The 23,514-nt window shown below is 32.7% G+C and overlaps 2 protein-coding genes across 6 annotated transcripts in view; one reads left to right on the top strand and one right to left on the bottom strand.

The window, feature by feature from the left end:
• LOC136038829 (SCY1-like protein 2) overlaps nt 1-20,149 on the top strand; it is an 80,853-nt gene extending 60,704 nt beyond the window's left edge. For 3 of the 5 annotated variants that reach the window (XM_065722238.1, XM_065722237.1, XM_065722239.1), the window contains one exon: nt 3,796-8,616. In XM_065722238.1, the coding sequence (XP_065578310.1) occupies nt 3,796-4,207 (412 nt within the window). In that variant the 3' untranslated portion in view covers nt 4,208-8,616. Of the gene's footprint in view, nt 1-3,795; nt 8,617-10,743; nt 11,440-19,650 lie in introns of those variants that run through there. The other 2 variants (XM_065722241.1, XM_065722240.1) reach the window with 2 other exon arrangements.
• Nucleotides 13,890-23,514, bottom strand: part of LOC136038831 (pickpocket protein 28-like) — a 57,197-nt gene continuing 47,572 nt past the window's right edge. Inside the window, exons 9-10 of the mRNA XM_065722242.1 lie at nt 18,043-18,134; nt 13,890-14,341 (exon numbers count right to left, since the gene is read on the bottom strand). Coding sequence (XP_065578314.1) covers nt 14,235-14,341; nt 18,043-18,134 — 199 coding nt within the window. The 3' untranslated portion in view covers nt 13,890-14,234. The remainder of the gene's footprint in view (nt 14,342-18,042; nt 18,135-23,514) is intronic.

Below are 23,514 nucleotides of genomic sequence, written 5' to 3'. Positions count from 1 at the left end.
CAAAGAAGAGCTCTGGTTTTACCTCCTTCTTTCTCTGTAAAAGTTGGAAACCGACTACGTCATTGGCGCTTTTCTGAAAACGAATTATATTGTAAATATTTTCTTTTGTACTTATTACAACATTGAAAATAAACATAAAAATTACTGTAAAATTAAATTTTGAACTGATGAGCTTTCAGCAATTAATATCATTATATGTAAAATATTTAGTTTAATTTTATTAGTTCTTTCCAAGACTGTTCAAGACAAATATAGCTTCACTACAAACAAGAGTTTAGATACTACCCCCTCCCCTAACTGTAAAAGTCTAAAGCCTACTTTGTCATTTGTGCTTCACTGAAAACGAAATATATTGCAAATATTTTCTGTTTTACTTATTACAACATTGAAAATAAACATAAAAATTACAGTAAAATCAAATTTTGAACTGATGAGCTTTCAGCAATTAATATCATTATATATAAAATATTTAGTTTAATTTTATTAGTTCTTTCCAAGATTGTTCAAGACAAATATAGCTTCACTACAAACAAGAGTTTAGATACTGCCCCCTCCCCTAACTGTAAAAGTCTAAAGCCTACTATGTCATTGGTGCATCACTGAAAACGAATTATATTGCAAATATTTTCTTTTTCCAGTTATTACAGCATTGAAAACAAAAATAAAATTACAGTGAACTAAAATCTTGAACTGATGATCTTCCAACGATTAATAGCAATATCTATCAAACATTCAGATTGATTTTATTTGTACTTTTCAAGAATGTTCAAGATACATATAGTTTTCAATAGAGCACTAGTGACGCAGCAGGTTTTAGACTTACAGTGAAAGAAGGAGGCAAAACCCAAACTCTTCTTTGTAGAGATTTTCGTTTGTTTCAAGCTGAATTTGCATATTCAATTTAAGTTTTACTCGGAGAAAGATTTATTTGCTCATTTATATTAGTAACTATTGTTTATTTGTTTGCTAGGATCGTTTATTTAATTTCTGTTCGTTTTGGGTTTCATTTATGCCACAGTAGCAAAATATTTTTGTTAATTTTAAGCCTGATTGGATATTCAACTTAAGCTTTACTCGTTTTGAGATTTATATCTTAATTTATATTAGTCCCTGTTGCATCTTTTTTTGCTATGATTGTTTATTTAATTTCTGTTCGTGCTGGGTTTCATTTATTCTTTAGTAGTAATTTCTGTTTGTTTTGAGTTTGAGGTTTCTATTTCTTCTGATCTTAAGTTTAATATGGCCTTTACTTTTTTTTAGAAAACTTCTTCTTCGGAAAGTTTTTTAAAATTAATAATGCATAAAAGAGATTAAAACTGTTTTCAATTCTGCACTTATATTAGTATGAACTGTCTGTATTTTATATTATCTGCTGTCAAGAGACAAAAATAATGATACTTTTTATTGTTAACTGTATTCTGAACCACGCCCATCATGTTTCCATTGCTTAAGACCAAGGACAGTTGAATTGAAATCTGTTTGTTTGAACTGGTTAGATATCTTTAAAAATCTGGAAAATTTAGGATTTGATTTTTAAATAAAGCAGACCTCCAAAGGGGCCTTTTTTTGGGGGGGGGCACAAAAAACGGGGGGAGGTACCAAAAAACGGAGTAAAAACTGGTTTAGATTCATTTTTGTTGTGTTTTTACGAGTTGGGCAAATATTTAGGAGGGTGGGGAGTTCACTCCCCCCGTCCGTCCCTCCTCCCCCTGGATACGGCCCTGGATCTCCATATGCAGTTGTTCAATTTTTGGCAGTAGCGAATGTTAAATATTAAAAAAAAACATGGGTGAGAAAGATGTAAAAATTAGATAAAATATACAAACGTATTAATAAGATTAAAACACACAGGATGAAATATCTTAAGAAGGTGTATTTTTTCTGAGGGTGTAATTGTCTAATCAACATATTGCTAATGTTTGAATTTTTGCAAACGAAGATTGTTGTCAAATCTATCCAATTAGTTTGCCTTTTTATTTTTATGGTTTATCGCGATAGCATTGCAAAAAAAAACTGTGTATAAAAGATTAATAATTCTTAAGCAGCCAAAAGAAAATTATAGAGAAAGGAATTATTTTGATATTATGACAAGTTAGCTGAATACATAGTTAGGGCTCGTTCGCTGTCTTTGCTTTGTGGTGTTTTGGTGATTTTAATTGCTATCTGCCCAATTTTTTAAAAAGGGCGGAAATACCCCCAAAACATCAAATGACCCTAATGAAATCCATACCATCTTATTCAGCATATCAGAAAACCTTACTTTGGAGGTTTGAAGCTTTATGTGCCAAAATGTGGAATTTTGCATTTTTTGGCAGAAGCAAGATCACGGATGCGTGTTTATTTTTTAGTTTTTTTTGCTTTTTTCAGGAATGAACTAACCATTTTAAGTGACCAGAATTGTTGAAGGGTAGCCGGCCCCCTTCTATGTCCAGATTTCCCCCAAAATCTTCCGATAAAACTTGAGGTTGCCATTTTGCTCAGCATGGTCGAAAGATCTAATACTTATGTCTTTGAGGATGACTCAAACCCCACCGCCCCGGGGGAAGGGGCAGAAGCTTTGAACTATGTCCATTATTTACATATAATATTGGCTATTGGAAAGTATACGGATACTTTGGGGGATTTTTTGTCGGAGGGGATACGTGGGAGGACCTTTCCACGGAGTATTTCTGTGATTGAATTGATTTCCTGGTATTATTTCAAAAACCATCAGAAATTAATTAAAAAGCAATTTTTTCAACTGAAAGTAAGGAGCAACATTTAAACTCGAAACAAACAGAAATTATTTCATAGGTGAGGGGGTTGCCCTCTCTTCAATTCCTCGCTCTTTTCGCTAAAGTGTGACTTGGTGTCCCAATTATTGAACAATGACTCTTGATACACAAGGGACCTTTAATTGGTTTATTAAGCTTTTTCCAAAGTTCTAAAACAACTTTAGCGTAAAAAAAGGAGGGGGCAACCCTCTTGTATATAATGATTTCTGTTTGTTTTGAGTTTTAATGTTATCCCTTGATTTAAGTTGAAAAAACTTCTTTTTCTTATTTTACACGTTCAACTGTCTGAGGATATGTTCCTTATCATTTGCGGATATTAATTTCTATTGTTGATGAATAATTCTTCTATTTTAATTTTTGAACAGCGCCTCCTCTTCAATATTTACTGCATGAAAATTGGTCATGCTCTCCAGTACGCAGAAAAGGCCGCAGTGCCTGACAGACGACCTCGTATGGGACTCTGTAATATGCTCAGATAACCTGCCAGATGTGCTTCTGATTATTCTTCTGCAAGGTTTTGACTGAGCTTCTGGAATCAATGTGGCCGTCTTCGTAATGTTGCCGTTAGTTTTTTTCGCTTACATATTAAAAGAAACTCACGGACTAATCGGAAACTATTAATTCCCGAACTAATTGGAAATTAGTAATCCCCGAACTAATCGGGAATTAGCTCGGGAATCTTGCTCCTAAAAGGGTTTTAGATAGTTGCACCATTAAGGCTTTTCGTGGCATGTATTCTCGCCTTCAAATCCATCTCAAGGTCCCGTTTTCAAAATATAAAGAGCAGATTCCCCAAGCAAGAAGGATCACTCTCTGAAGAGGGATCCGCCAAGGCAGAATTTTTTCTTCCCGTTCTATTTAACAGCTATATTGTTGGCCTCCGCGAAAAATGTCATGAATACTTTTGTATTCTATTGAATGCACGAACTCAAGGCTTTTAGATCGTTATAATAGTACATATCACAATATATATAATAATTCAAATTGATTATATATCTTACTTATTGTTTTTTTTTCTCAGGTCCTCTATGGAGAAGCCTGCACGTCAGCCGACAGGGCCAACGCTTACCCTTCCTCCTGCACCAGCTCCGATGAAACTGCCCCCTTATACCCCAAAGGACCTTACTTCATCATTGATAAATTCCAATCTAAAGAATTTAAGTCTATCGCATAAACCTACCTCAGATCCAGCGATTTTTTCGAACTATTCATCTCATACTAGTCTTTTAGGGTCACAGGTGACCAACTCCTTTGTTCAACCAAGGCCTGTATTTAATCAGGGGGGTTTTGAGGATATACCTTTGTTGGGAAGTGGTGTAGCACAACCAAATTTTATGAAGCCAAATACTACTGGTCGGTACATGCCTTTGTCTCAAAATAGTAATAATTTAAACTCCTTGTCTAAAAAGGATATGGATGATCTGTTAAGTTAGGGGGGAAGTTTGATGAGTGCTATAAATCTTAGGCAAGTGAAATAAGCATAGCTTGATATTCAGATGGAGGTTTTATCTGTGAAAATTTTGGGTCTTATCTACCCTAATGTCTCCAAAACTGCCATTTACTCTTTAACTGTTCTTTTTGTCTTTTTTTTCATTTTGTCAAAATGAAATTTTGTCATTTGTCAATTTGTCATTTTAATTCTCCCTTTTTCTACTGTATGGACGGTTTCTACCTTTATAAGAATTCAATTCCATATGTCTGATTCAGATGCAATTAAGAAAGAAAAAATACTTATAGGTCCCTATCACTAAATGGATTAGAGAAAAATTATCTGTAGATATAGTCTTAAGTCGGGGGAAAATCTGATGAGTATTATAAAACTGTAATAAGCCATTGAAATAAGCATAGGTTCATATTCAGATCAGGAGTATCTACATAGGAGCTTTGGCTCAAATCCACTGTTACATGTGTATAATTGTCATTATTTAATTATCCTTTTTGTCATTTTGTCCAAATGTCATATTTTTCGTAGTCAATATTTTTCTCATTATTGTCATTTAATTTTCCCCTTTTCTACTATTTAAATGATTTCTCCTTTGATGAGCTTTCAATTGTACATGCTTGATTCATATCAATCAAGTAAAAAAATATACCTACTTGTGTGTCTGAACCAGACTGATTTTGAGTTCATCTATTCAACAATAAATTATCACAAAATACATAGAGAAGTACATCTCCCTCCCCCCGATTACTACCGCCTTACTACTTTTACTGCGATTATTTATGACTAAACTGCGACTATATACTTCTATAAGTTTTTGTAACTGCTCCTGTTTGGACCTCTTGCGACTTTGAACATTCGAAACTAAATCCCAACCTGAAAGTGTGGAACAAAAAATACATTATTGTACCTATTTTTATTCTTCATTAATACAACAAATATTTGTTTGTTCAAGGCCATATCTAGGAAGGGGACCGGGTTCCAACCCCCCCCCCCCAAAAAAAAAAAATGTAGTGACTCATGAAAACGAACAAAAGTGAATATAACCAAAATTTTCATGCGTTTCCTAAAGTCCCCTCCCCCCGCACAAAAATTATTGATACGCCCTTGCTCGTGTTTCATCTTCAAATTAAATCTGATTACTCCAATTAATTAGTTCCACTCCTTGCTTTCATTTGGATACTACCACTGTCTTATGTTACTTGGCTACTAATATCAGTAAAACCAGAAATTACCAAACATTACCAAACACAGAATATTGGTTAACTTTCTGCTACTATACACCTATGTTACCACCTTATGTAACTCGACTAAATCTCAGTAAAACGAGAAATTACCAAATAAACTAGAAATGAGCAAGTTTTGAGTCTAAAATCTAAAACATAGCTGGTAAATCAAGTGAAATTGATTATTTGTAAAGTTGAAACAGCCTTGTTACTTTTCTTTCAGAGTTTTTTCAGGCGTTCTTTGAACTTTTCAGAGAAGAGCTCAGATTTAAGCTGTGTAATGATCGGGATTAAAAGAAAAACCTGCTTATGATCAGACTTATTGCGGGTATTAAATATTATATTTACTAAGATAGAGGCTAGTGATAAATCCTGCTGTTGTCTTTTATGAAGGATGAAAGGCCGTCAAAAGTTTCTTGCATGTTGACCAATGGTCTCTGTTGCGCAAATTCCGATCTCCTGATTTTCTGCTTTCGGTCGGGAGTGCAATGTGTGGCTGGGGGGGAGGGGACAAATTATCTCACTTTTTTCCGCGATTTCTTCGCTGATCCATTTGGAACTGGGTCGACTCAGGGTGAACTTACAGAGTCACACAATCAAACCCGTTCCAAACCAAATGACCACCTACATGAGGACTTGAACCCCTGTCCTCAGGACTACAAGTCTAGGGCACTAACCATTTGGCTAGGACGGTTCAGTTGACTGTTTTAGATCGGATTGGAAGAGAAAGAAGAAGAAAACTCGCGAGAGAAGTGTGAAGAGTGGAGTGTTGAATAAAATGGGTTGAGGGCGACGTTCGTGCAGTTATGTTAAACTTAGGTGCCTAAGTCCTTCGATCAATTAGTAGTAGTTGTATGAATAAAGGCAGAAGCCTAAAAAAAGGACTCGAAAAATTGAATTTATTCTCTTATATCTAGCTTCTGGCCTTGTGTAAGATCTGTTGAGACTCGCACCTCGTGTTATGCTATTAGCCAATAGAGTGAGAAAATAAGTAGAGACATTGTATTCCAGTAGAAAACCGCGTAAGGCCAACACAACAGTGGAGCACAGTACTGTCAGTGTTATAGCTATATTTACTTTGAACATCACCACTTCATGAGTGCTTTACAATAGAAAGGTTTAGGTCTGTGTCACAACATCCCTAATAGAGATGGTCCGTATTAAATGAAGGATTTTTCGGTATTTCATTTTGAATTTAGCTCTGTCTTGGTGCCGAACAATATTCTCGTCCAAAATCACAATTCTTGTAATGTCTCTGGACTCTCTTTTCTGTTTTTTCCATGTTAATAAGAGTTAAAACTTGCTCCTGTGTCCAACTAAGTATTACAACCCCATCTAGCGTTTGGCGTTTTTTAGAGTAATATTAAGGCAAAATTAACGTAGTAACAAGTGTCTGATCTCAGTTTTTGAAAAAACAAGGTTGCTGAATAAAAAAAATGACAAATACCAAATGCTAGATGGTGTTGGTGATTTTTTTCCGACACTTGCACTAATTTTGTGCTATTTATTTCTTATACCTATACCCCTTAATGTGATCTTTAAGTAATTGCCTTTTTGAGTTTTTGGTGAAAAATAATACAGATGTTTGGCACCAGGGTGGCGCTAAAATTGAACCGTGATAGGGCTAATTGCAATTTTGTGATTTCAAAATCCTAGATGACATGTTTTTAGCTGCACCGTTTGGTTTACGGGAAAAAGGTGTTTTTCCTGTCCAAATGGAAAAACGTTAGAAGTTTTAGAGAATTAATGTATTTTTAAATGTATATTTGTCAAATTCCATTTTTTTTTTTTTTTTTTTTTTTTTTTTTTTTTTTTTTTTTTTTTCATCAAAACAAGATCCTTAATTTTTCATCCTTGCAATTTATTTTGTGCTATTTGAGTTGAACTGTGTTTTATAAGGCTAGTCAGAGATTATTCTTCAAATGTATACATTCCTTTTTTAAATTGTTCACTGATTACTTTTCCTCCCTGTGTTTGCGTTAGATTTAAGGGTAAGCTTAGACACACTGGTACAGTCGAGTCGCTTCAGACAGTTGGATTTTGAACAGGGTCAAATTGCGAAACAGTGCCTGAATTTAATCTTGTCTGATGACTAAAATGTCCATTTTGATGGACATTTAATGTGCTTCTATATTATAATGGAGTCGGTGAATCCATTACACCGACTGGCTAGATTTTGTTTAAAGTAAATACAAGCTCCCTGTTAGAAGAGTGTGCTATAAAATGTGCAATGACTATAGCCTGAAGACCGAGGGATAATTGTGGAAGATTTTCATATTCAATAGGGTAGTTAATTTGCCTCCTCCCGCCCCATTTAATTTTGAAAATACTTTTTTCTGATATTTTCATTCAAAATGACTTAGTATTTTCGTTGAAAAATCCAAAAAAAAATTGCCCCTCCCCCTCCCCTAAATTTCTGAAAATATGTTTTACACCCACCCCTCCATACATTACTTGAATTGACACTTCTGTTAACAAATAGAGGTAGTTGCACTCTCTATTAAAAATGATTTTTAAAGTTGATATTGATTTCACATATGCACAATCTGCAAATACACTTCTTTAACCAACTAATTTCTAATGTTTCCCTTTCTGTTATACCTTGTTTTGATATTTTCATTCAAAATGGCTTTTAGTATTTTCATTGAAAAATCCAAAACAAATTTTCTGTAACCGACTAGTTTCTATTGTTTTACTTTCTGTGAAATACTGTGGGGAAAGCATTGGTTTTAGGCTATTCCGGCTCGTCAACCTCTGGCTCGTCAATTGAAATGATAATCTTGATTTCTATTTATACAATAATTGACATTGTGTCATTGGGAGAAAAATGTATAATGGAGATTGGCTTTTTAATACCTTCGTCAGGTAATTTTTTCCTACTTGAAAGGAAAAAAGAATGACCTGAAAATACATTTCTGCAACCGGCCAGATCCCATGGTTCAAAAAAACTAAAAATACTTGAAAAATAATCAAATAATTGAAACAAAAATAAAGTTTGTAAAAAGAAATGAAAAAATTCTTTACATTTTTCACAGAAGATCAATTTTATCATTCATCAGACTTTTATATATGTCTGAATTTACTATGTCTATTTGATATATTGTTAAAAGTGATTTTATAGTTATCTTTCAGAGTTTGATGAGTTTTGTTTGTATAATAAAATCGAGTACATTTTCATTGTTTATTTGTACAATTAATTAGTTTTTCCAATCTTGAATTCTTGATGATAGCTGTGGAGACGATTTATATTTTATAATCTCATCTCTGGAATTAAATTTCTGTGCCTGTATTGGGTTACTGCAGCTGAGTTTGAACTCCGGGTCACATATTACCCGGAAGAGATCAATCCCACTACGCCACTACAAGACAAAACTAGAATATGAAGTTGGGATGGTTGAGATTGAGACTAGAATTTGAGGTTGAGGTTAGGCTTTCGATTTCCAGTACTTGCGTCGATATCTTGAAACGCCATTGTTTTTGTTTTTTTTTTAGCATAGCCTAAAATTGGACAAGTTATTACTAATACTACTATTAAGTCACCGCAGCACCATGCCGCCTGAGGCCAACATAGCTGCGCACGAGTTGTAAAATTATGAAAATTAGGTTAAAAATATTGCGCTTTTGAAAAAGTTAGGATTCCATCAAGTATGAGGGTATTGTGTTGCCAGAGTGTAAAAATTAAAAGTAAAATTTTCGAAATATGAAGGCTTCAAGTAGTCGAACCGCAAAAATTATGCCAATGACTTGACAAATTTTGTAAAAAAAGAAAGAAAAAAAACCTGTCAAATATAATGATTAATTTTCAAGATCGTTAAAAATTTGAGGATTTTCAAAGTGTGAAGAAACTGTTATGTCAGAATATAAATATTATAAATTTTGAAGTGTCAAAATGCAAGGTGTTTTTAGATTCTTTAAATTTGATGGCTCCAACTTTATTTGCAAAATTTTAAAGTTTAAATTGCAAAAATTAGATCTTGGAACTATGTCATTTTCAATGACTTGAAGACTCCCCAAAGCATGATAGTATTGCGTTTTCAAAATTCATAAAAGTTTTAGAATTATAAGAGTTTGAATAATATATTAAAAATTCTTTAAAATTGAGTGCTTTCAGATGTCATATTGTGAAAATTAAGTCTATGACATGCAAAATTAAAAAAAAAAATAGATTCTTGATATGCTAAGGTTTCGAGTTCCAGAAATGTCAAAATTAATTCTAAGAAGGGAAGTAATTAGAAAAATGTTGAGAAGAGCTGAAGTGTGAAGAAACTTTTTTTATCTGAATACAAGAAGTCTTAGTTGTGTAAAACCCAAAATTTGTTAAGGTTTTTTAGATTTGAGGGCTATGAGTATTGAAAAATAAAAATATTGAAAGTTAAATCTTAAATCAATGTAATTTTAAAAAAAAAGATGATATTGCATAAAGAGGGAAGGCTTATGCTTTCCCTCTTTATGCAATATCATCTTTTTTTATGATAGAGTCGAATGATAAGTGAATGATCCGATGATAGAGTGGAGAGTCGAAATATATTAACTAAAAGTGCTGGAATTGTGAAAAATTGTTAAAACCACCCAACCGTGTCTCTGATTTCTTCGGCTCTTTCCATAAAAATTATAACCATTAATTGCCAATAAAGTATCGAAATGATCCTTCAACCATGTTTCAGTTAAACCTATAACACCAATATTTCCTACTATTGAACTTAACTCAACCAAATAAACTTAAGAAGAATCCAAACCTTGAAAATTCAAATGAAATACAGAAAAAACATTCTCCTGGGATGTTTAGTAACTTGCAACAAAATGAAACAAAAAGACATGCTTAGACGATTTCTTTTCACGGTTATTTTCTCTAATAACATCAAATACATCTCTCAAAATAACATCAGATTCCACAAAAAAAAATCTACGGGGTTTTTCTCAATTAGTGATAGCCTATTATTAAGACAATTCAATATGAAATACGAACAAAAAAAAACAAGGGAATCCAAAGACACTGTAAGTACCAAAATGCAACAACCAAGCAAACACTCAATCCAAACTACAACTTAATGAACAAAAAGAAAATAACACACACAAATGTTTGTTCACACGTATTTTTGTTACTATACTTAATTTCATTCAATTTATCCCTTCGTGCGTCCAACCCAACCTTCAAACAAATCAAATACAGAAAATAACTAAAAAAGAAAAACTTCACTCTTCTACAGAACTTCCAAATCCACCCCTATGAATATCAAATCTATGAGGGATATGAGCCAAAACTGATCCCCTAAAATCCTTATTTACTTTGTCAATTTTACAGGTTCAGTGTTTGCAGACTGGCGCATACACAAAAGTGGCAGGATCGATTTCGTCACCCTAACATCATCACGATTAACTTCACTTAACCTCACAGTAAATAGTTTCCTTCGAACTTCTCGGACCGACTGCGGGGCATCATCCGTCACAAAGATATCAGAATACTTCAAAACTGACTTTTTTATCAACCTCCTAGTGTTATCAATATAAGAATTCGGGTTTTTTGCACTTTCCAATTTGATCAATTTTCTTTCACGGTTAATGTCTACCACTGAATATTCAAAATCCAGATTCAAGCCAATTCCATCAGTAATTACTTTTTCAAAGGCTTTTTTAGCTGATTCTTCGTCATTAACTGGGACATTCCAAAGCAATAATTTTTTTCAGTAGCTCTACTTTCTATTCTCATAGTACTCTCTTTCAATAAAGATAACTCAGAGGCTAAACAAAAAATTTCCTCCGTTAATAGAGATAATTTACTTTTGTCATTTTTGTCTCACTTTTCAACAGTAGCTATTCTAGATTTTAATACGGAGACTTCCCTTTGAGGGTTAGCATCAGAATTCTCAAGGTGTGATAATCGGGATTCAATGGACTTAACTGATCCAGATAAATTATTCAGAATTTCAGTGGAGCAGCTGGAGTGATTCGATACTGAAGTATCCGATGCCGATACATTCGCCTTAACTTCTTCCACCTGCTTGACCTTCTCCTTTTTCTAACCATTCTCAATACTAAATAAAACAGCAAAAAGGGGTTGGAGGAGGACAAAAAATTTAAAATCGCCTTCCTCAAGAATCTTTAAGCCTTTTAATATAACCATGGCAAACAGCTTTGATGAACCTCAGTCCGGCAGCTACTGCTCCAACAGTTTCAATTTTTTTTTCGTTTTGCCACATAAAATTCACTACAGTTTTCAATCTTCAGATCTTTTTTTTTCTAATAAATGAGCAAAAATACATAAAGGTAGGTAACGGACGCGCGTTAGGCTGTTGTTAGCCGGTCAAATGCATTCGGATAATACTTTGTTATTACTGAATAAACTGAGTCTCTAATTAACTAAGAATTTAATCCTTTTTCAACATTTGTTCAAAAACTGGGATTTAATCCTTTTAAGAAAGAGAATAAATATGTCTTAACAGGTCAGAGACTGAATATAGACTGATTTATATAAGCATTTCATTTTTCTCTGTTGTTTTTGTCTCAAACCTAACCCTGGTTTGTTAGAATAGATTCAAAGCTAAGACAGAGATCGTGTGATATTTGACTTCTTGAGTTGCCCTGAAAGTGAAATATCTTCCGATGAAGAATTGATTGGATCACAAGAAATGGACAATATTGCCAACTTATTAGCTACCCTTAAAGACGCTTTAGGAAAAAAAAATCCCTGGTAGAAAAATGAACACCACTCAAATATGTGACCGCCTACAATTCTTGTATCACTCAATCAATGAAGAAAATGCTTGTTTGCTAAGGAGAGAAAATGAATATTCAAAAAGAATCGATTGCCAGCGAATGGAAATAAACAAAAAATCTCAAGTTCCTCTGACTGTCCCACTAAACAACCCAATGAAATCTAATTCTTGTTGTCAAAGACAATGAAACTTATTGCCTTGTTTTAAATCCCCTTGAATAAGCCCATAATGCTGAAACTACAGGTTGGTCCAAATTACGACAAATAATGAACCCTGTAAGGTATAACATTACAAAAGTCATTAGAGAGGATTAAAAAAAAATATGTGCGATGAATGTATCGCCAGGCCGAAACAGTAAAATAATCCTATCAATGGAAACCCAGCGAGACCTCGAAACTGCAATGTTGGTCTTCTCCAGTAAATCCGAGACCACAAAAGATACTCCTAAAGAACTAAAAAAAGATTACCCCGAATGATTTTACATGATCTAACTGATCTTGGCGAAGGCAACGATTGCGTTCAGCATATTATGTAATCAAACCGAGCAATTACAGATCTAATCAAAAATGATGAAAAGTTAAATATAGTTATCGTTTTTTTTAATAAAGGCAGTCTCACAGTGTAATATTGGAAATTAGTCCAAAGGTTCGGTCTCAACTTTTGAATCAACGTGGTTTCAAATTTGATAACTTGTTCTGATGACTATATTAACTTGATTCGCTGTACTAAGTGTTGTAGGTATGTTCAAACAACATCCGAGTGGACGAAATCTCAAGCTTGTGCCTGGTGTATGGGGAACCATACTTATAAAAATTGTCCCTTGCCTTATTCCATCCATCCATCTTGTGTATCTTGTTGTAGAAAGAATATTAAATGCGAGCTGCATGCCTCCTTTGAACTGTCAAATTAAAGAGGAGATATCTAAAAATGCACTCTTTCTTAAGCTACCGCTAATATTCATGTCTTTAACTCTTTAAAATTCCTGAAAATTAACCTCCAACATTCTTTGGTGGCATCTTCACAGTTACAGAAATTTCCAGTAGGATTAAATCCAGAAATCTTTTTACTTCAAGAGCCGTATATTAGCAAGTTTGGAAAAATGCCTGGTGTAACGGACCAGTTTAGAGCTTTTGCGAAGTTTGACGAAGAAAAGAGATTCTACAGAGCAGCAGTACTTGTAAAAAAAAGTCACTCAGAAGGGATTTACATTACAAGCTTCAATTTATTGCCCATCTTCTCAAATTTCTTTAAATAATCAGCACAACCGTTCGTAAGTTAAAAATATTTCATTTTTTCTATTTTTTTCGAATTAACGGGCCCCCACTCCCCCCAGATAGTCAAATCGGGAAAACGACTATTTCTAATTTAATTTGGTCTGGTCCTTGATACGCCTGCCAAATTTCATCGTCCTATCTTACCTGGAAGTGCCTAAAGTAGCAAAACCGGGACCGACAGACCGACAGAATTTGCGATTGCTAATGTCACTTGGTTAATACCAAGTGCCATAAAAACTTAAGGAACAAAAGAGACTGAAATTTTGGTAGCTTTTTACACTTAGTAGCTGTTCTATTTTTTTCTTTTCAGAAGTTAATTTTTTTAAGCAAAGTAATGTAACTTAGTAATATATGTGAATATATAGCATGTTTCATTTTCAGTAAAAACTCCACGAATTTCTCCTAGATGGATTTCAACTATGCCAACTCAGTTCAAAGATCAAAAGTATATACGATTGTCTCTAATTTAAATTTATTTTTTAATAGTACACTATCAATCAGAAATTATGAGCAGCCTAAAGATTCTAGTTGCCGAAACTGAGATTGCGGATGGAACTTTTCCCATTAATAATTTGTTCAGAAAGAAATGTGAATTAACAGCAAAATATAGGAATATAAAAAACAAATCAGGATAAGCTTTTCATTTTAGAGGAAAGTTTGTCCCAGAACCCTCTCACCTGCCTGTGGGGCTATCATTATTATCCTGAAGATCAACTAAAAGGGTTTGTAAATCATCAATAATGAGTTTTATAATTAAAGTCCACCAAACATACATATTCTAAATAAATGCATGTTTGTATTCACTTTCATCGACATACAAAACTCCACCAGCGAATCAGCAGAAAATACAGAACTTCAATTGCGCTTATGAAACTGAAGCCAACTCCAAGGCCCAGTAGACCTCCAATAGAAGCTAGAAATGAAAACATAATAAAAAAAAATTAAGAACGGAAAGAATGGAATAAAAATTAGTTCATTTAAAATTATCGTGTACTTACATTGAGGCAAAGAGTTAAGTGTCTTAAAAGAAACGACTGAGGGAAATTTAAATTCACATTTCTGATAACAGTTTCATTTTTATCCCAGTGAATATTTGGATAGTATTATATTGAAACAATAACTAAAAAGGATTTTAAGAGTAAAAAAAATGATGCCCTATGGCCATGGCAATACAAAACAAAAAGAAAATTTACTTTTAAATAATGGAAGTAATATGTACATGACATAAATGTTGAATAACATAAACTAAAAAAAAACACAAATCATAAAAATCTACTTCTTTGCTCCATTGACAACCTGAGAAATCGTACTCAATTTTTTACACCTGCAAAACATCCATTCCTCATTACATTCACCAGCCATCTCTTACCAAACCTACACTTTCCACATACTTCATTTCTTAACTCACTCAATTCTATACAGTCATACGTCACGCAATCCACGCTTACGTCCCCAGATTGGGTAAAAAAAAAATAACTTGCATTTTTTTTACTCGTAGATGTCAGCATTGTTCAAAAGTATTAGTGCTAATAAACTAATTCAAATGCTTGCAATATTATCAATCTTTCTTTATGTGATTGGCAAGATTCCCTAATTCTCAGCCAATTAATAATCTATAAACAATCACGTGGTACTACATAGCAGGCACCACAGGCCTAAAACCAAGTGAGCACTTCCTATTCTAAGTAGATATTTATTCAGATAAAACAATCAATAAAGGCACAATCACCATGATACACCCCCAGAACTATGGCTAAGAACACAGAGAGAAAGAAAGAATGTTAAGATGGTTAAAATAAAAATAGTTCATAGTTTCTAGTTTCTGGTTTCTATGGTTTCACGGTTTCCAGAAATAGTTTCTAGCACAATTATTCGTGAGATAACTTGTATGTCTTAGCAACCTCTCAAAGCAAAAAGCTTAAATCTCCCTTCTGTAGTTTTTGCAGAAAGGATTGTAAAGTAAAGCATATTCAAATTATTCACCTTCTCAGATTTCAGTTTCTTTTGATTACCGATTGACGAATGACCATTAACTTACAGCCTGGGGTTTTAATTCATCGTATAATATGTGTTAAAACACCACATTTGTGTCAAACACCATTTGTGTTAAAACAACACCAGAAAATCTGTGTTTAAAGACAATGCTTCAATAAAGTAGAGCAATGGTGTTGGAGTTGGTGATGAAAATTTCAGCAGCGACAGAGGTCCATCTTATTTTGAAAGCATCAATCCTTTTTGTTAAACTATTATGAAATTTAACCAGATTTTTTCACCTTAGCTATTACACACTTAAAGTAGATTCCTTCCTAAAACTGAGAAGCCAAAATAAAAGAGCTTTAATTGAACATACTTGTTTTTAGATTAACTACAGATCAAATTGTAGAAGAAATTTACCAGCATATGAATGAAGTAAGACCTGCTATAAACATAGTCGAAGTACCCGGCAAAAATAAAATATGTTAATTAAATTCCGTATGTAGCGAATTCCGACTGAAAATTGAGGGGGTGCTGAAACATTTGAAGATGTATTACATGACGGTCCTTTCTACGAAAACTATAGATAAAAAATTGGGACTATTTTGCTTCTAGGGGTTTACTAGAGTAGACAAACTACCTCCATACTAAATATCAGTGGTGTTGATGGGATGGGCATCATTTTGCTACCTTCTGGAAAATACCTATTTGATAGTTCATGAAAATTACTTTTTCGGCATTTTCATTGAAAAAAATATCCCTCCCCCCTCTCATCTAAAGGTTTTTTCTAGGATTTTTTTCGGGGAGAGGGTTTTTTTGGGGGGGGGTATATAAAAGGAAACTTGAAAAAAAAGAATAAAAAATTGTTTATTTTACATTTTTACGAGTTATACAAAATTTAGGAGGAGGGGATTCAAACCCAGGAATATCCCCCCTTGTACACGTCCCCATATATTGAAAAAATATATACCCCTTCCTTAATTCACACTAATGAATATAATGGATAGTTATGCGAGAAGGGAAACATGCACCGTCTGAGCAAAAAAATAGAGCCATTCCAATATCACCTGGGGCTGGGAAATTTGTATTTTATTTGAGTTTGTTGAGGAGATTGCTCCAAAATTTTGTCGAAAGTACAAAAAATCTTTGTAGAATAGAATTGTAAAATTTGTAAAGTCAGATTTGATCTTTCAGATGAAGCAAACTTTTGTGCCGAACTTTAGATGATCATTTATTAAATAAAAACGTTTTCAAATTAACCAACGTTAAATTAATTAGCTAATTAATTTTTAAATAAATTTATTTTTGCTCTAACAATAGTATGTTTCCCATAAAAGTGTGTTTCCCATAAATTGTTCTTTCATTTTAGCCATATTTTATGTGGGATATTATATTTTGAGAGTCAAAAATTTGAACTTTGCTTTGCAAGTTCAAATGAAAGATTTAAATATGCAAATGAAAAACACGCAAAATAATGAAAGCTGAACTTACGTAAAACTTTATTGGCAAGAGCAGTAGAATATGAACAATGTATTGTGTGTTTGCATGAGAAGAGTGAGTTGAAGCTCTTTCATTTTTACTGAAACTCCTTGTATTCTATATTCTCTAGCTTTATTCCATTTTGTGCTACATTTGTTGGTCATTTCAATGTTTATGGGACTCTTTTAGAATCAGAAATTCGGTAGCCTGGTCGGTGTTCCTTCAGACCAGAACTCGGGTTAGTAGTTTCCTAATTTTGGGAACCTAAGGTATCTAGATTTGGAATAACGACTTACTAATTGTAGTACATTTCGAACAAGACTGTGTCCAGGATTTTTTTAGGGGGAGGAGCTCTTTTTTTCGGGGGAGGTGGGTACAAAATATAACTTTAAGAAACTCAAGAACAAAATTATATTCATTTCTTATGTGTTTCTACGAGTTGGAAAAACATTGTTTTGTGTTTGGGGGAGGGGTGACATCTGATACCCCCCCTACCGCTCCCTGGATACGGCCTTGCCTTTGAAACGAATAAACAATATAGGCAACACAATAAATGTTTCCTCAAATTAATTTTTAGTTCTTATAACTTTACATTCTTATTTCATGGAAGGGGTGAGGAATTTGGAGGTAGCACATCAACAAAGATTTGTCTCCCTTTTTCTTGAGTTTTCTGAGCACCGGAATCAGCTCTAACCGTCCCTGTTTTTCATAACTTTAAATTTCTTGGGCACCAAATTTACTCTGAATTTAGCTCTAAGGTGCTAGCCAGGTTTACTAAAAAGTTATTAGGGTTAATATTAGATTTCATCTTTTTTCTCCAAATAAGAAATTTTGGCACAAAAATTGATTTCGTGAAAATCGATTTTAATTGTCTGAATATAGTAATGTGCACAAGACACGCCTTTCTATAGGCCGAACAATAATCCAGCACAATTATTGGTACTTTGCTTAAATAGTCGTTTCCAGTATTGTTATTCAGGGGAAAACGGGGGGGATGATACAAGAAAGGATTTTTTGGTTAGGAGGAAGGGTTAAGGGCCTTTTTGCTTGAATTTTATGACCAATTTACTAGTCTGGGAAATGTTTTGAGTGGGTTTGAAAGCGGTGGCCCCCCTCCATGGAAACGCTTCTACCTGCTTAGAATGATTGATTTGAACTTACCAACAATATCTTCCCAGCCGTATCGGATATCACGTATGTAGAGTGTTCCAGTTCTTTCTTTGTAGAAAACGTGTACCATAGCCAAATTTTTCCTAAAATAATCAAAAATCTACATATATGCTGTGTTGTGGGTGTAACAAGTGTCCAAAAATATTTAAAACCTTAAAAATTTTCCCGAATATAGAAAAACAGAAGCAACATAGAAAAATCCGATAAAGAGGTAGAGATTGTCTATATAATGGAAACCATTTAAATTTATGGCCAAGACAAAATGGATTTTCCCTCATATGGCACATAAAGAATTAGTGAGAAATTCCCTCTAAACTCAGCCACAGTTTAACTCAATCTCATTCAGTATGACTCATTCAGTACAACCCACATGTAACTCAACCTTTATTTAACTCCACCCTCATGCAACCCATCCCCCGTTTAATTGAACCCTAGTTGACTCAACCCCCATTAAAATTAATTCCATTCAGCTCAACCATTTTTAAACCAACCATGTATGTTCCTAGAAAATGTGATTCAGCCCGTTTTTTCCAAAGTGATAAAAGTTGACTCGAAATAAATGTTCTATGTTTATTGATCAATTTTTATATACAGGGGAGGATACAGAACTAATTTTTGGAATGCATCAACACAACATGGACTTCACCATTGGTGTTTTTCACCACTCCACCCTGTAATCAACCAAAAGCCCCCTTCAAGATCCATCCCGCTTATTTTCAGTGTTTTTTTCATTCTAATTTAATGCGAAACTATCGCGTTTCAGCACCCCTTAAATATAGCTATTTATCGTTCTGTTAATACATCTGAAATCAGCAAAATTTCCCAGGCGCGGGTTCCAAACAAGCTTGAATTTCATGGTTGCAGCAATGGGGTAGAAAAAGAGCTGAGTCAAATAGAATTGGGTCAAAGGGAGATTGAGTTGCATGAGGATTGAGTTGGATGAGGGTTGAATTGCATGGGGGAATATTTCAATAGGGGGATTGAGTTGCATGGGAGTTGAGGTAAATGGGGGTTGAGCTAAACGTGGTTGAGTTGAATGGGGGTGAGTTAAATGAAAATTGAATTGCACAGAGGTTGGGTTGAATTGCATGGGGGAGCCAAAAGCGGATTGAGCTTAGTTAGGCTTGAGTTGAAGAGGGTTGGATTGAATCGGGGTTGAGTTAGACAGTGTTCATTTGAATCGGTTGAATTGAACGGGGTTCAGTTAAACAAGGTTCAGTGACTGGCAAGCTATATCTTTAAGACCAATTTATGAATCGAAAAAAATACTTCAGTGGATTGTAGTTAAACTCGGTAACCCTCTCCCTCCAGATGCAGTCACGAGGCTGGCAATACCAGCACATTAAATTTCTAATTCAATTATTCAACGTTTAAATAATTATTAGCGGACAAAACTAATTCAAAAATGTAATACTTTCACTCTTACGCCAAAATTATCGATCAAATAAAAGTAACCATCCCAAGAACTGTTTATATCAATGGAATCTGTTATCAAATCTTATATACATAAACAATAACTAAACAATATTTAAATAATATTAAACAATGTTGTAGTTCCCAACCAATCCTATCTGAAAATAGTCACATGATGTTTTGCAGCGGGTAGCTGAGGTGTCTTCAGAAGATGCAACAATCTACCCTGAAGCGTCAGTATGTTTCTGATCAGAGTGGCAAAATGGAGAGCATTTGCGTCATTTTAGCACTTTCGAGGCAGTTGCGAATTGAACTTTTCATATCGGTCATTTTTGGGGGTAAATCGTTCTTTCGGCTCGTTTTCACAAGAAAAATGGAGCTTCGGTGCATTTTCACTTTTATGGTGGAGCAACTTTAAACCAAACGTCTGGTAACACTTTTTCTGATAATTAAAACGTGTTTTTTCTATTCATTTAGTTGTTTATGCAGTAATTTCATATTTTTATCAAGTTCATATGCATAGCTCACATTTTTTTATCTCTCATTTTCTAGTTTGTCTGTTTTGCTCTCTCTGTACTTCTTTTCTTTTTTTTTTAACTTGATGGATTTTCTGGACATGTATTGCTTTATTTCTAAGCCATGTTTTATTAAATTTTTTTCAGGCAAAGCTACCCCTGCTATTTAAATTTTTAACAATAAAATTGGATTAACTATATGAAAAATGTAGAAAATTATTTATAGGGTTACGAAAACCTTATAAGTGCAAGGAATTAGATTACAGAATGTATTTTATTAAACTAAGATTTTTAGCCTTTCGCTACACTAATTTTTCACCATTTCTATCTCCTGCCAAACAGCTTCTGAGCTACCACCGTAGGTGTACGAGAAGGGAATTTATATCTAAGGGACGGAGATCCTATAGTAGAATGATGTATTAATCATCTGCTTGTCTACACGGGACCAGAACAGGTTTGCCACCCGGTGAAAAAATCGCTGGACATTAGTCATTTTTTGGTTGATCTAGTGATTTTCTTCAGTAATCAAGTGATTTACTTGCTTATTTGTAGGCAGTATAGAAATCACTAGGCGTGGCAACTCTGAACCAGGGGTTGAACTACAGCTTTCGTAAGGTTGGTTGACAGGTCTCCTACCTGCCTCCGTGAAAAAAAAGACCCAGTGGTTGAAAGGTCGATTCAACGCCCTGTGCACGATCAATCACTCTTTAAGATCTTTAGTCTAAGCGAGGAGGAAATTTATCTACTTAGGATACAAAGGTCAAGAAAGTATTATTGGGTAAGGCAATCAGAACGTAGTAAAATTAGAACATCTAAGTCTGACTTAACCGAACGGCAAATCAACTAACTTAAAAATTAATGAGAAGATTATATTATTATATCATATATATTATTATATTATATATATATATATATATTATATTGTATTTTATATATTTATATATATATATATATATATATATATATATATATATATATATATATATATATATATATATATATATATATATATATATATATATATATATATATATATATAAGTTGTCTGTGGATCTGTGGATCGTGGATCAGGTGACGTCACCTGAAAAAACTGGATCAGGTGACGTCAAAACTGAAAAAACTAAAAAAAGGCAAAAACTACAAAAAAAACTAAAAACTAATAAAAAAATAAAAAAGCTAAAAAACTAAAAAAACTAAAAAAAGGCAAAAACTACAAAAAAAACTAAAAACTAATAAAAAAGCTAAAAAACTAAAAAAACTAAAAAAAGGCAAAAACTACAAAAAAAACTAAAAACTAATAAAAAAAATAAAAAACTAAAAAAACTAAAAAAACTAAAAAAGGTAAAAAACTAAAAAAACTAAAACTAAAAAAAACTAAAAAAAAGGAAAAAACTGAAAAATAAGCTAAAATAAAGGTAAAAACCAATAAAACTAAAAAAAAACTGAAAAAACTAAAAAAAGGCAAAAACTACAAAAAAAACTAAAAACTAATAAAAAAAATAAAAAAGCTAAAAAACTAAAAAAACTAAAAAAAGGCAAAAACTACAAAAAAAACTAAAAACTAATAAAAAAGCTAAAAAACTAAAAAAACTAAAAAAAGGCAAAAACTACAAAAAAAACTAAAAACTAATAAAAAAAATAAAAAAGCTAAAAAACTAAAAAAACTAAAAAAACTAAAAAAAGGTAAAAAACTAAAAAAACTAAAAACTAAAAAAAAACTAAAAAAAAGGAAAAACTGAAAAATAAGCTAAAATAAAGGTAAAAACCAACCAATAAAAAACTAAAAAAAAAACTGAAAAAACTAAAAAAAGGCAAAAACTACAAAAAAAACTAAAAACTAATAAAAAAAGTAAAAAAGCTAAAAAACTAAAAAAAACTAAAAAAACTAAAAAAAGGTAAAAAACTAAAAAAAATAAAAAATAAAAAAAAAATAAAAAAAAGGAAAAAACTGAAAAATAAGCTAAAATAAAGGTAAAAACCAATAAAAAACTAAAAAGAAAAAAAGGAAAAAACTAAAAAAAATTTTCATCTAAAAAACTAAAAAAAACTAAAAAAGGTAAAAACTAAAAGAACTAAAAAAGAAAAAAATAAATGACGACACTCAAAGAGAAAGTGACCAGGACAAAAGGAATGTTCGATTAGCAATCAACAAAGCACCGGGACACAGGGAGTATAAATGACGACCAGGACATAAGTAAAAAAAAAAAACTAACAAAACTAAAAAGAAGGTAAAAACTACAAAAAAACTAAAAAGAAAAAAAAACTAAAAACTAATAAAAAAAACTAAAAAATCTAAAAATCTAAATAAACTAAAAAAGAAAAAAAAAGGAAAAAAATAAAGGAGAAAAACAAAACTTAAAAAAAGGCAAAACTACAAAAAAAACTAAAAACTAATAAAAAAAGTAAAAAAGCTAAAAAACTAAAAAAACTAAAAAAACTAAAAAAAGGTAAAAAACTAAAAAAAAATAAAAAATAAAAAAAAAAATAAAAAAAAGGAAAAAACTGAAAAATAAGCTAAAATAAAGGTAAAAACCAATAAAAAACTAAAAAGGAAAAAAGGAAAAAACTAAAAAAAATTTTCATCTAAAAAACTAAAAAAAACTGAAAAAGGTAAAAACTAAAAGAACTAAAAAAGAAAAAAATAAATGACGACACTCAAAGAGAAAGCGACCAGGACAAAAGGAATGTTCGATTAGCAATCAACAAAGCACCGGGACACAGGGAGTATAAATGACGACCAGGACATAAGTAAAAAAAAAAACTAACAAAACTAAAAAGAAGGTAAAAACTACAAAAAAACTAAAAAGAAAAAAAAACTAAAAAATAATAAAAAAACTAAAAAATCTAAAAATCTAAATAAACTAAAAAAGAAAAAAAAAGGAAAAAAATAAAAGAGAAAAACAAAACTAAAAAACGAATGTATATACAGACCGGGACACCGGGATACAAATGACGACCGGGACACAGGGAATATAAATGACGACCGGGACACAGGGACACAACTACAACGGGGACACCGGGGGAAACAGGGGGATATAAATGACGACCGGGACACCGGGACAGGGAATGGTCGATTAGCAATCACCATCAACAAAGCTCAAGGGCAATCATTAGAATCATGAGGTATAGATCTGAATACAGATTGTTTTCCCATGGACCATTATATGTTGCATGTTCAAGAGTCGGTAAACCTGACAATCTATTTATATGCAAAGACAATGGGACAGCAAAGAATGTTGTATATTCGCAAGTTTTACGTAGTTAAAACCATATATATATATATATATATATATATATATATATATATATATATATATATATATATATATATATATATATATATATATATATATATATATATATATATATATATATATATATATATATATATATATATATATATATATCTATATTCACAGGTGGGACATAGGGACACAACTACAATGGCGCGTAACTATTATGGCGCGTAACGACTTACGTGCGCGGGGGGGCTTGGGGGGGGCGCGAAGCGCCACCCCAACAGCTAGTATATATA

The sequence above is a fragment of the Artemia franciscana genome, chromosome 18 (assembly GCF_032884065.1).
Source record: "Artemia franciscana chromosome 18, ASM3288406v1, whole genome shotgun sequence".
In the NCBI taxonomy this organism is placed as follows: domain Eukaryota; kingdom Metazoa; phylum Arthropoda; class Branchiopoda; order Anostraca; family Artemiidae; genus Artemia; species Artemia franciscana.
Note: the sequence above shows the minus strand (reverse complement) of the source record. Positions and strands in the feature narration are given on the sequence as shown.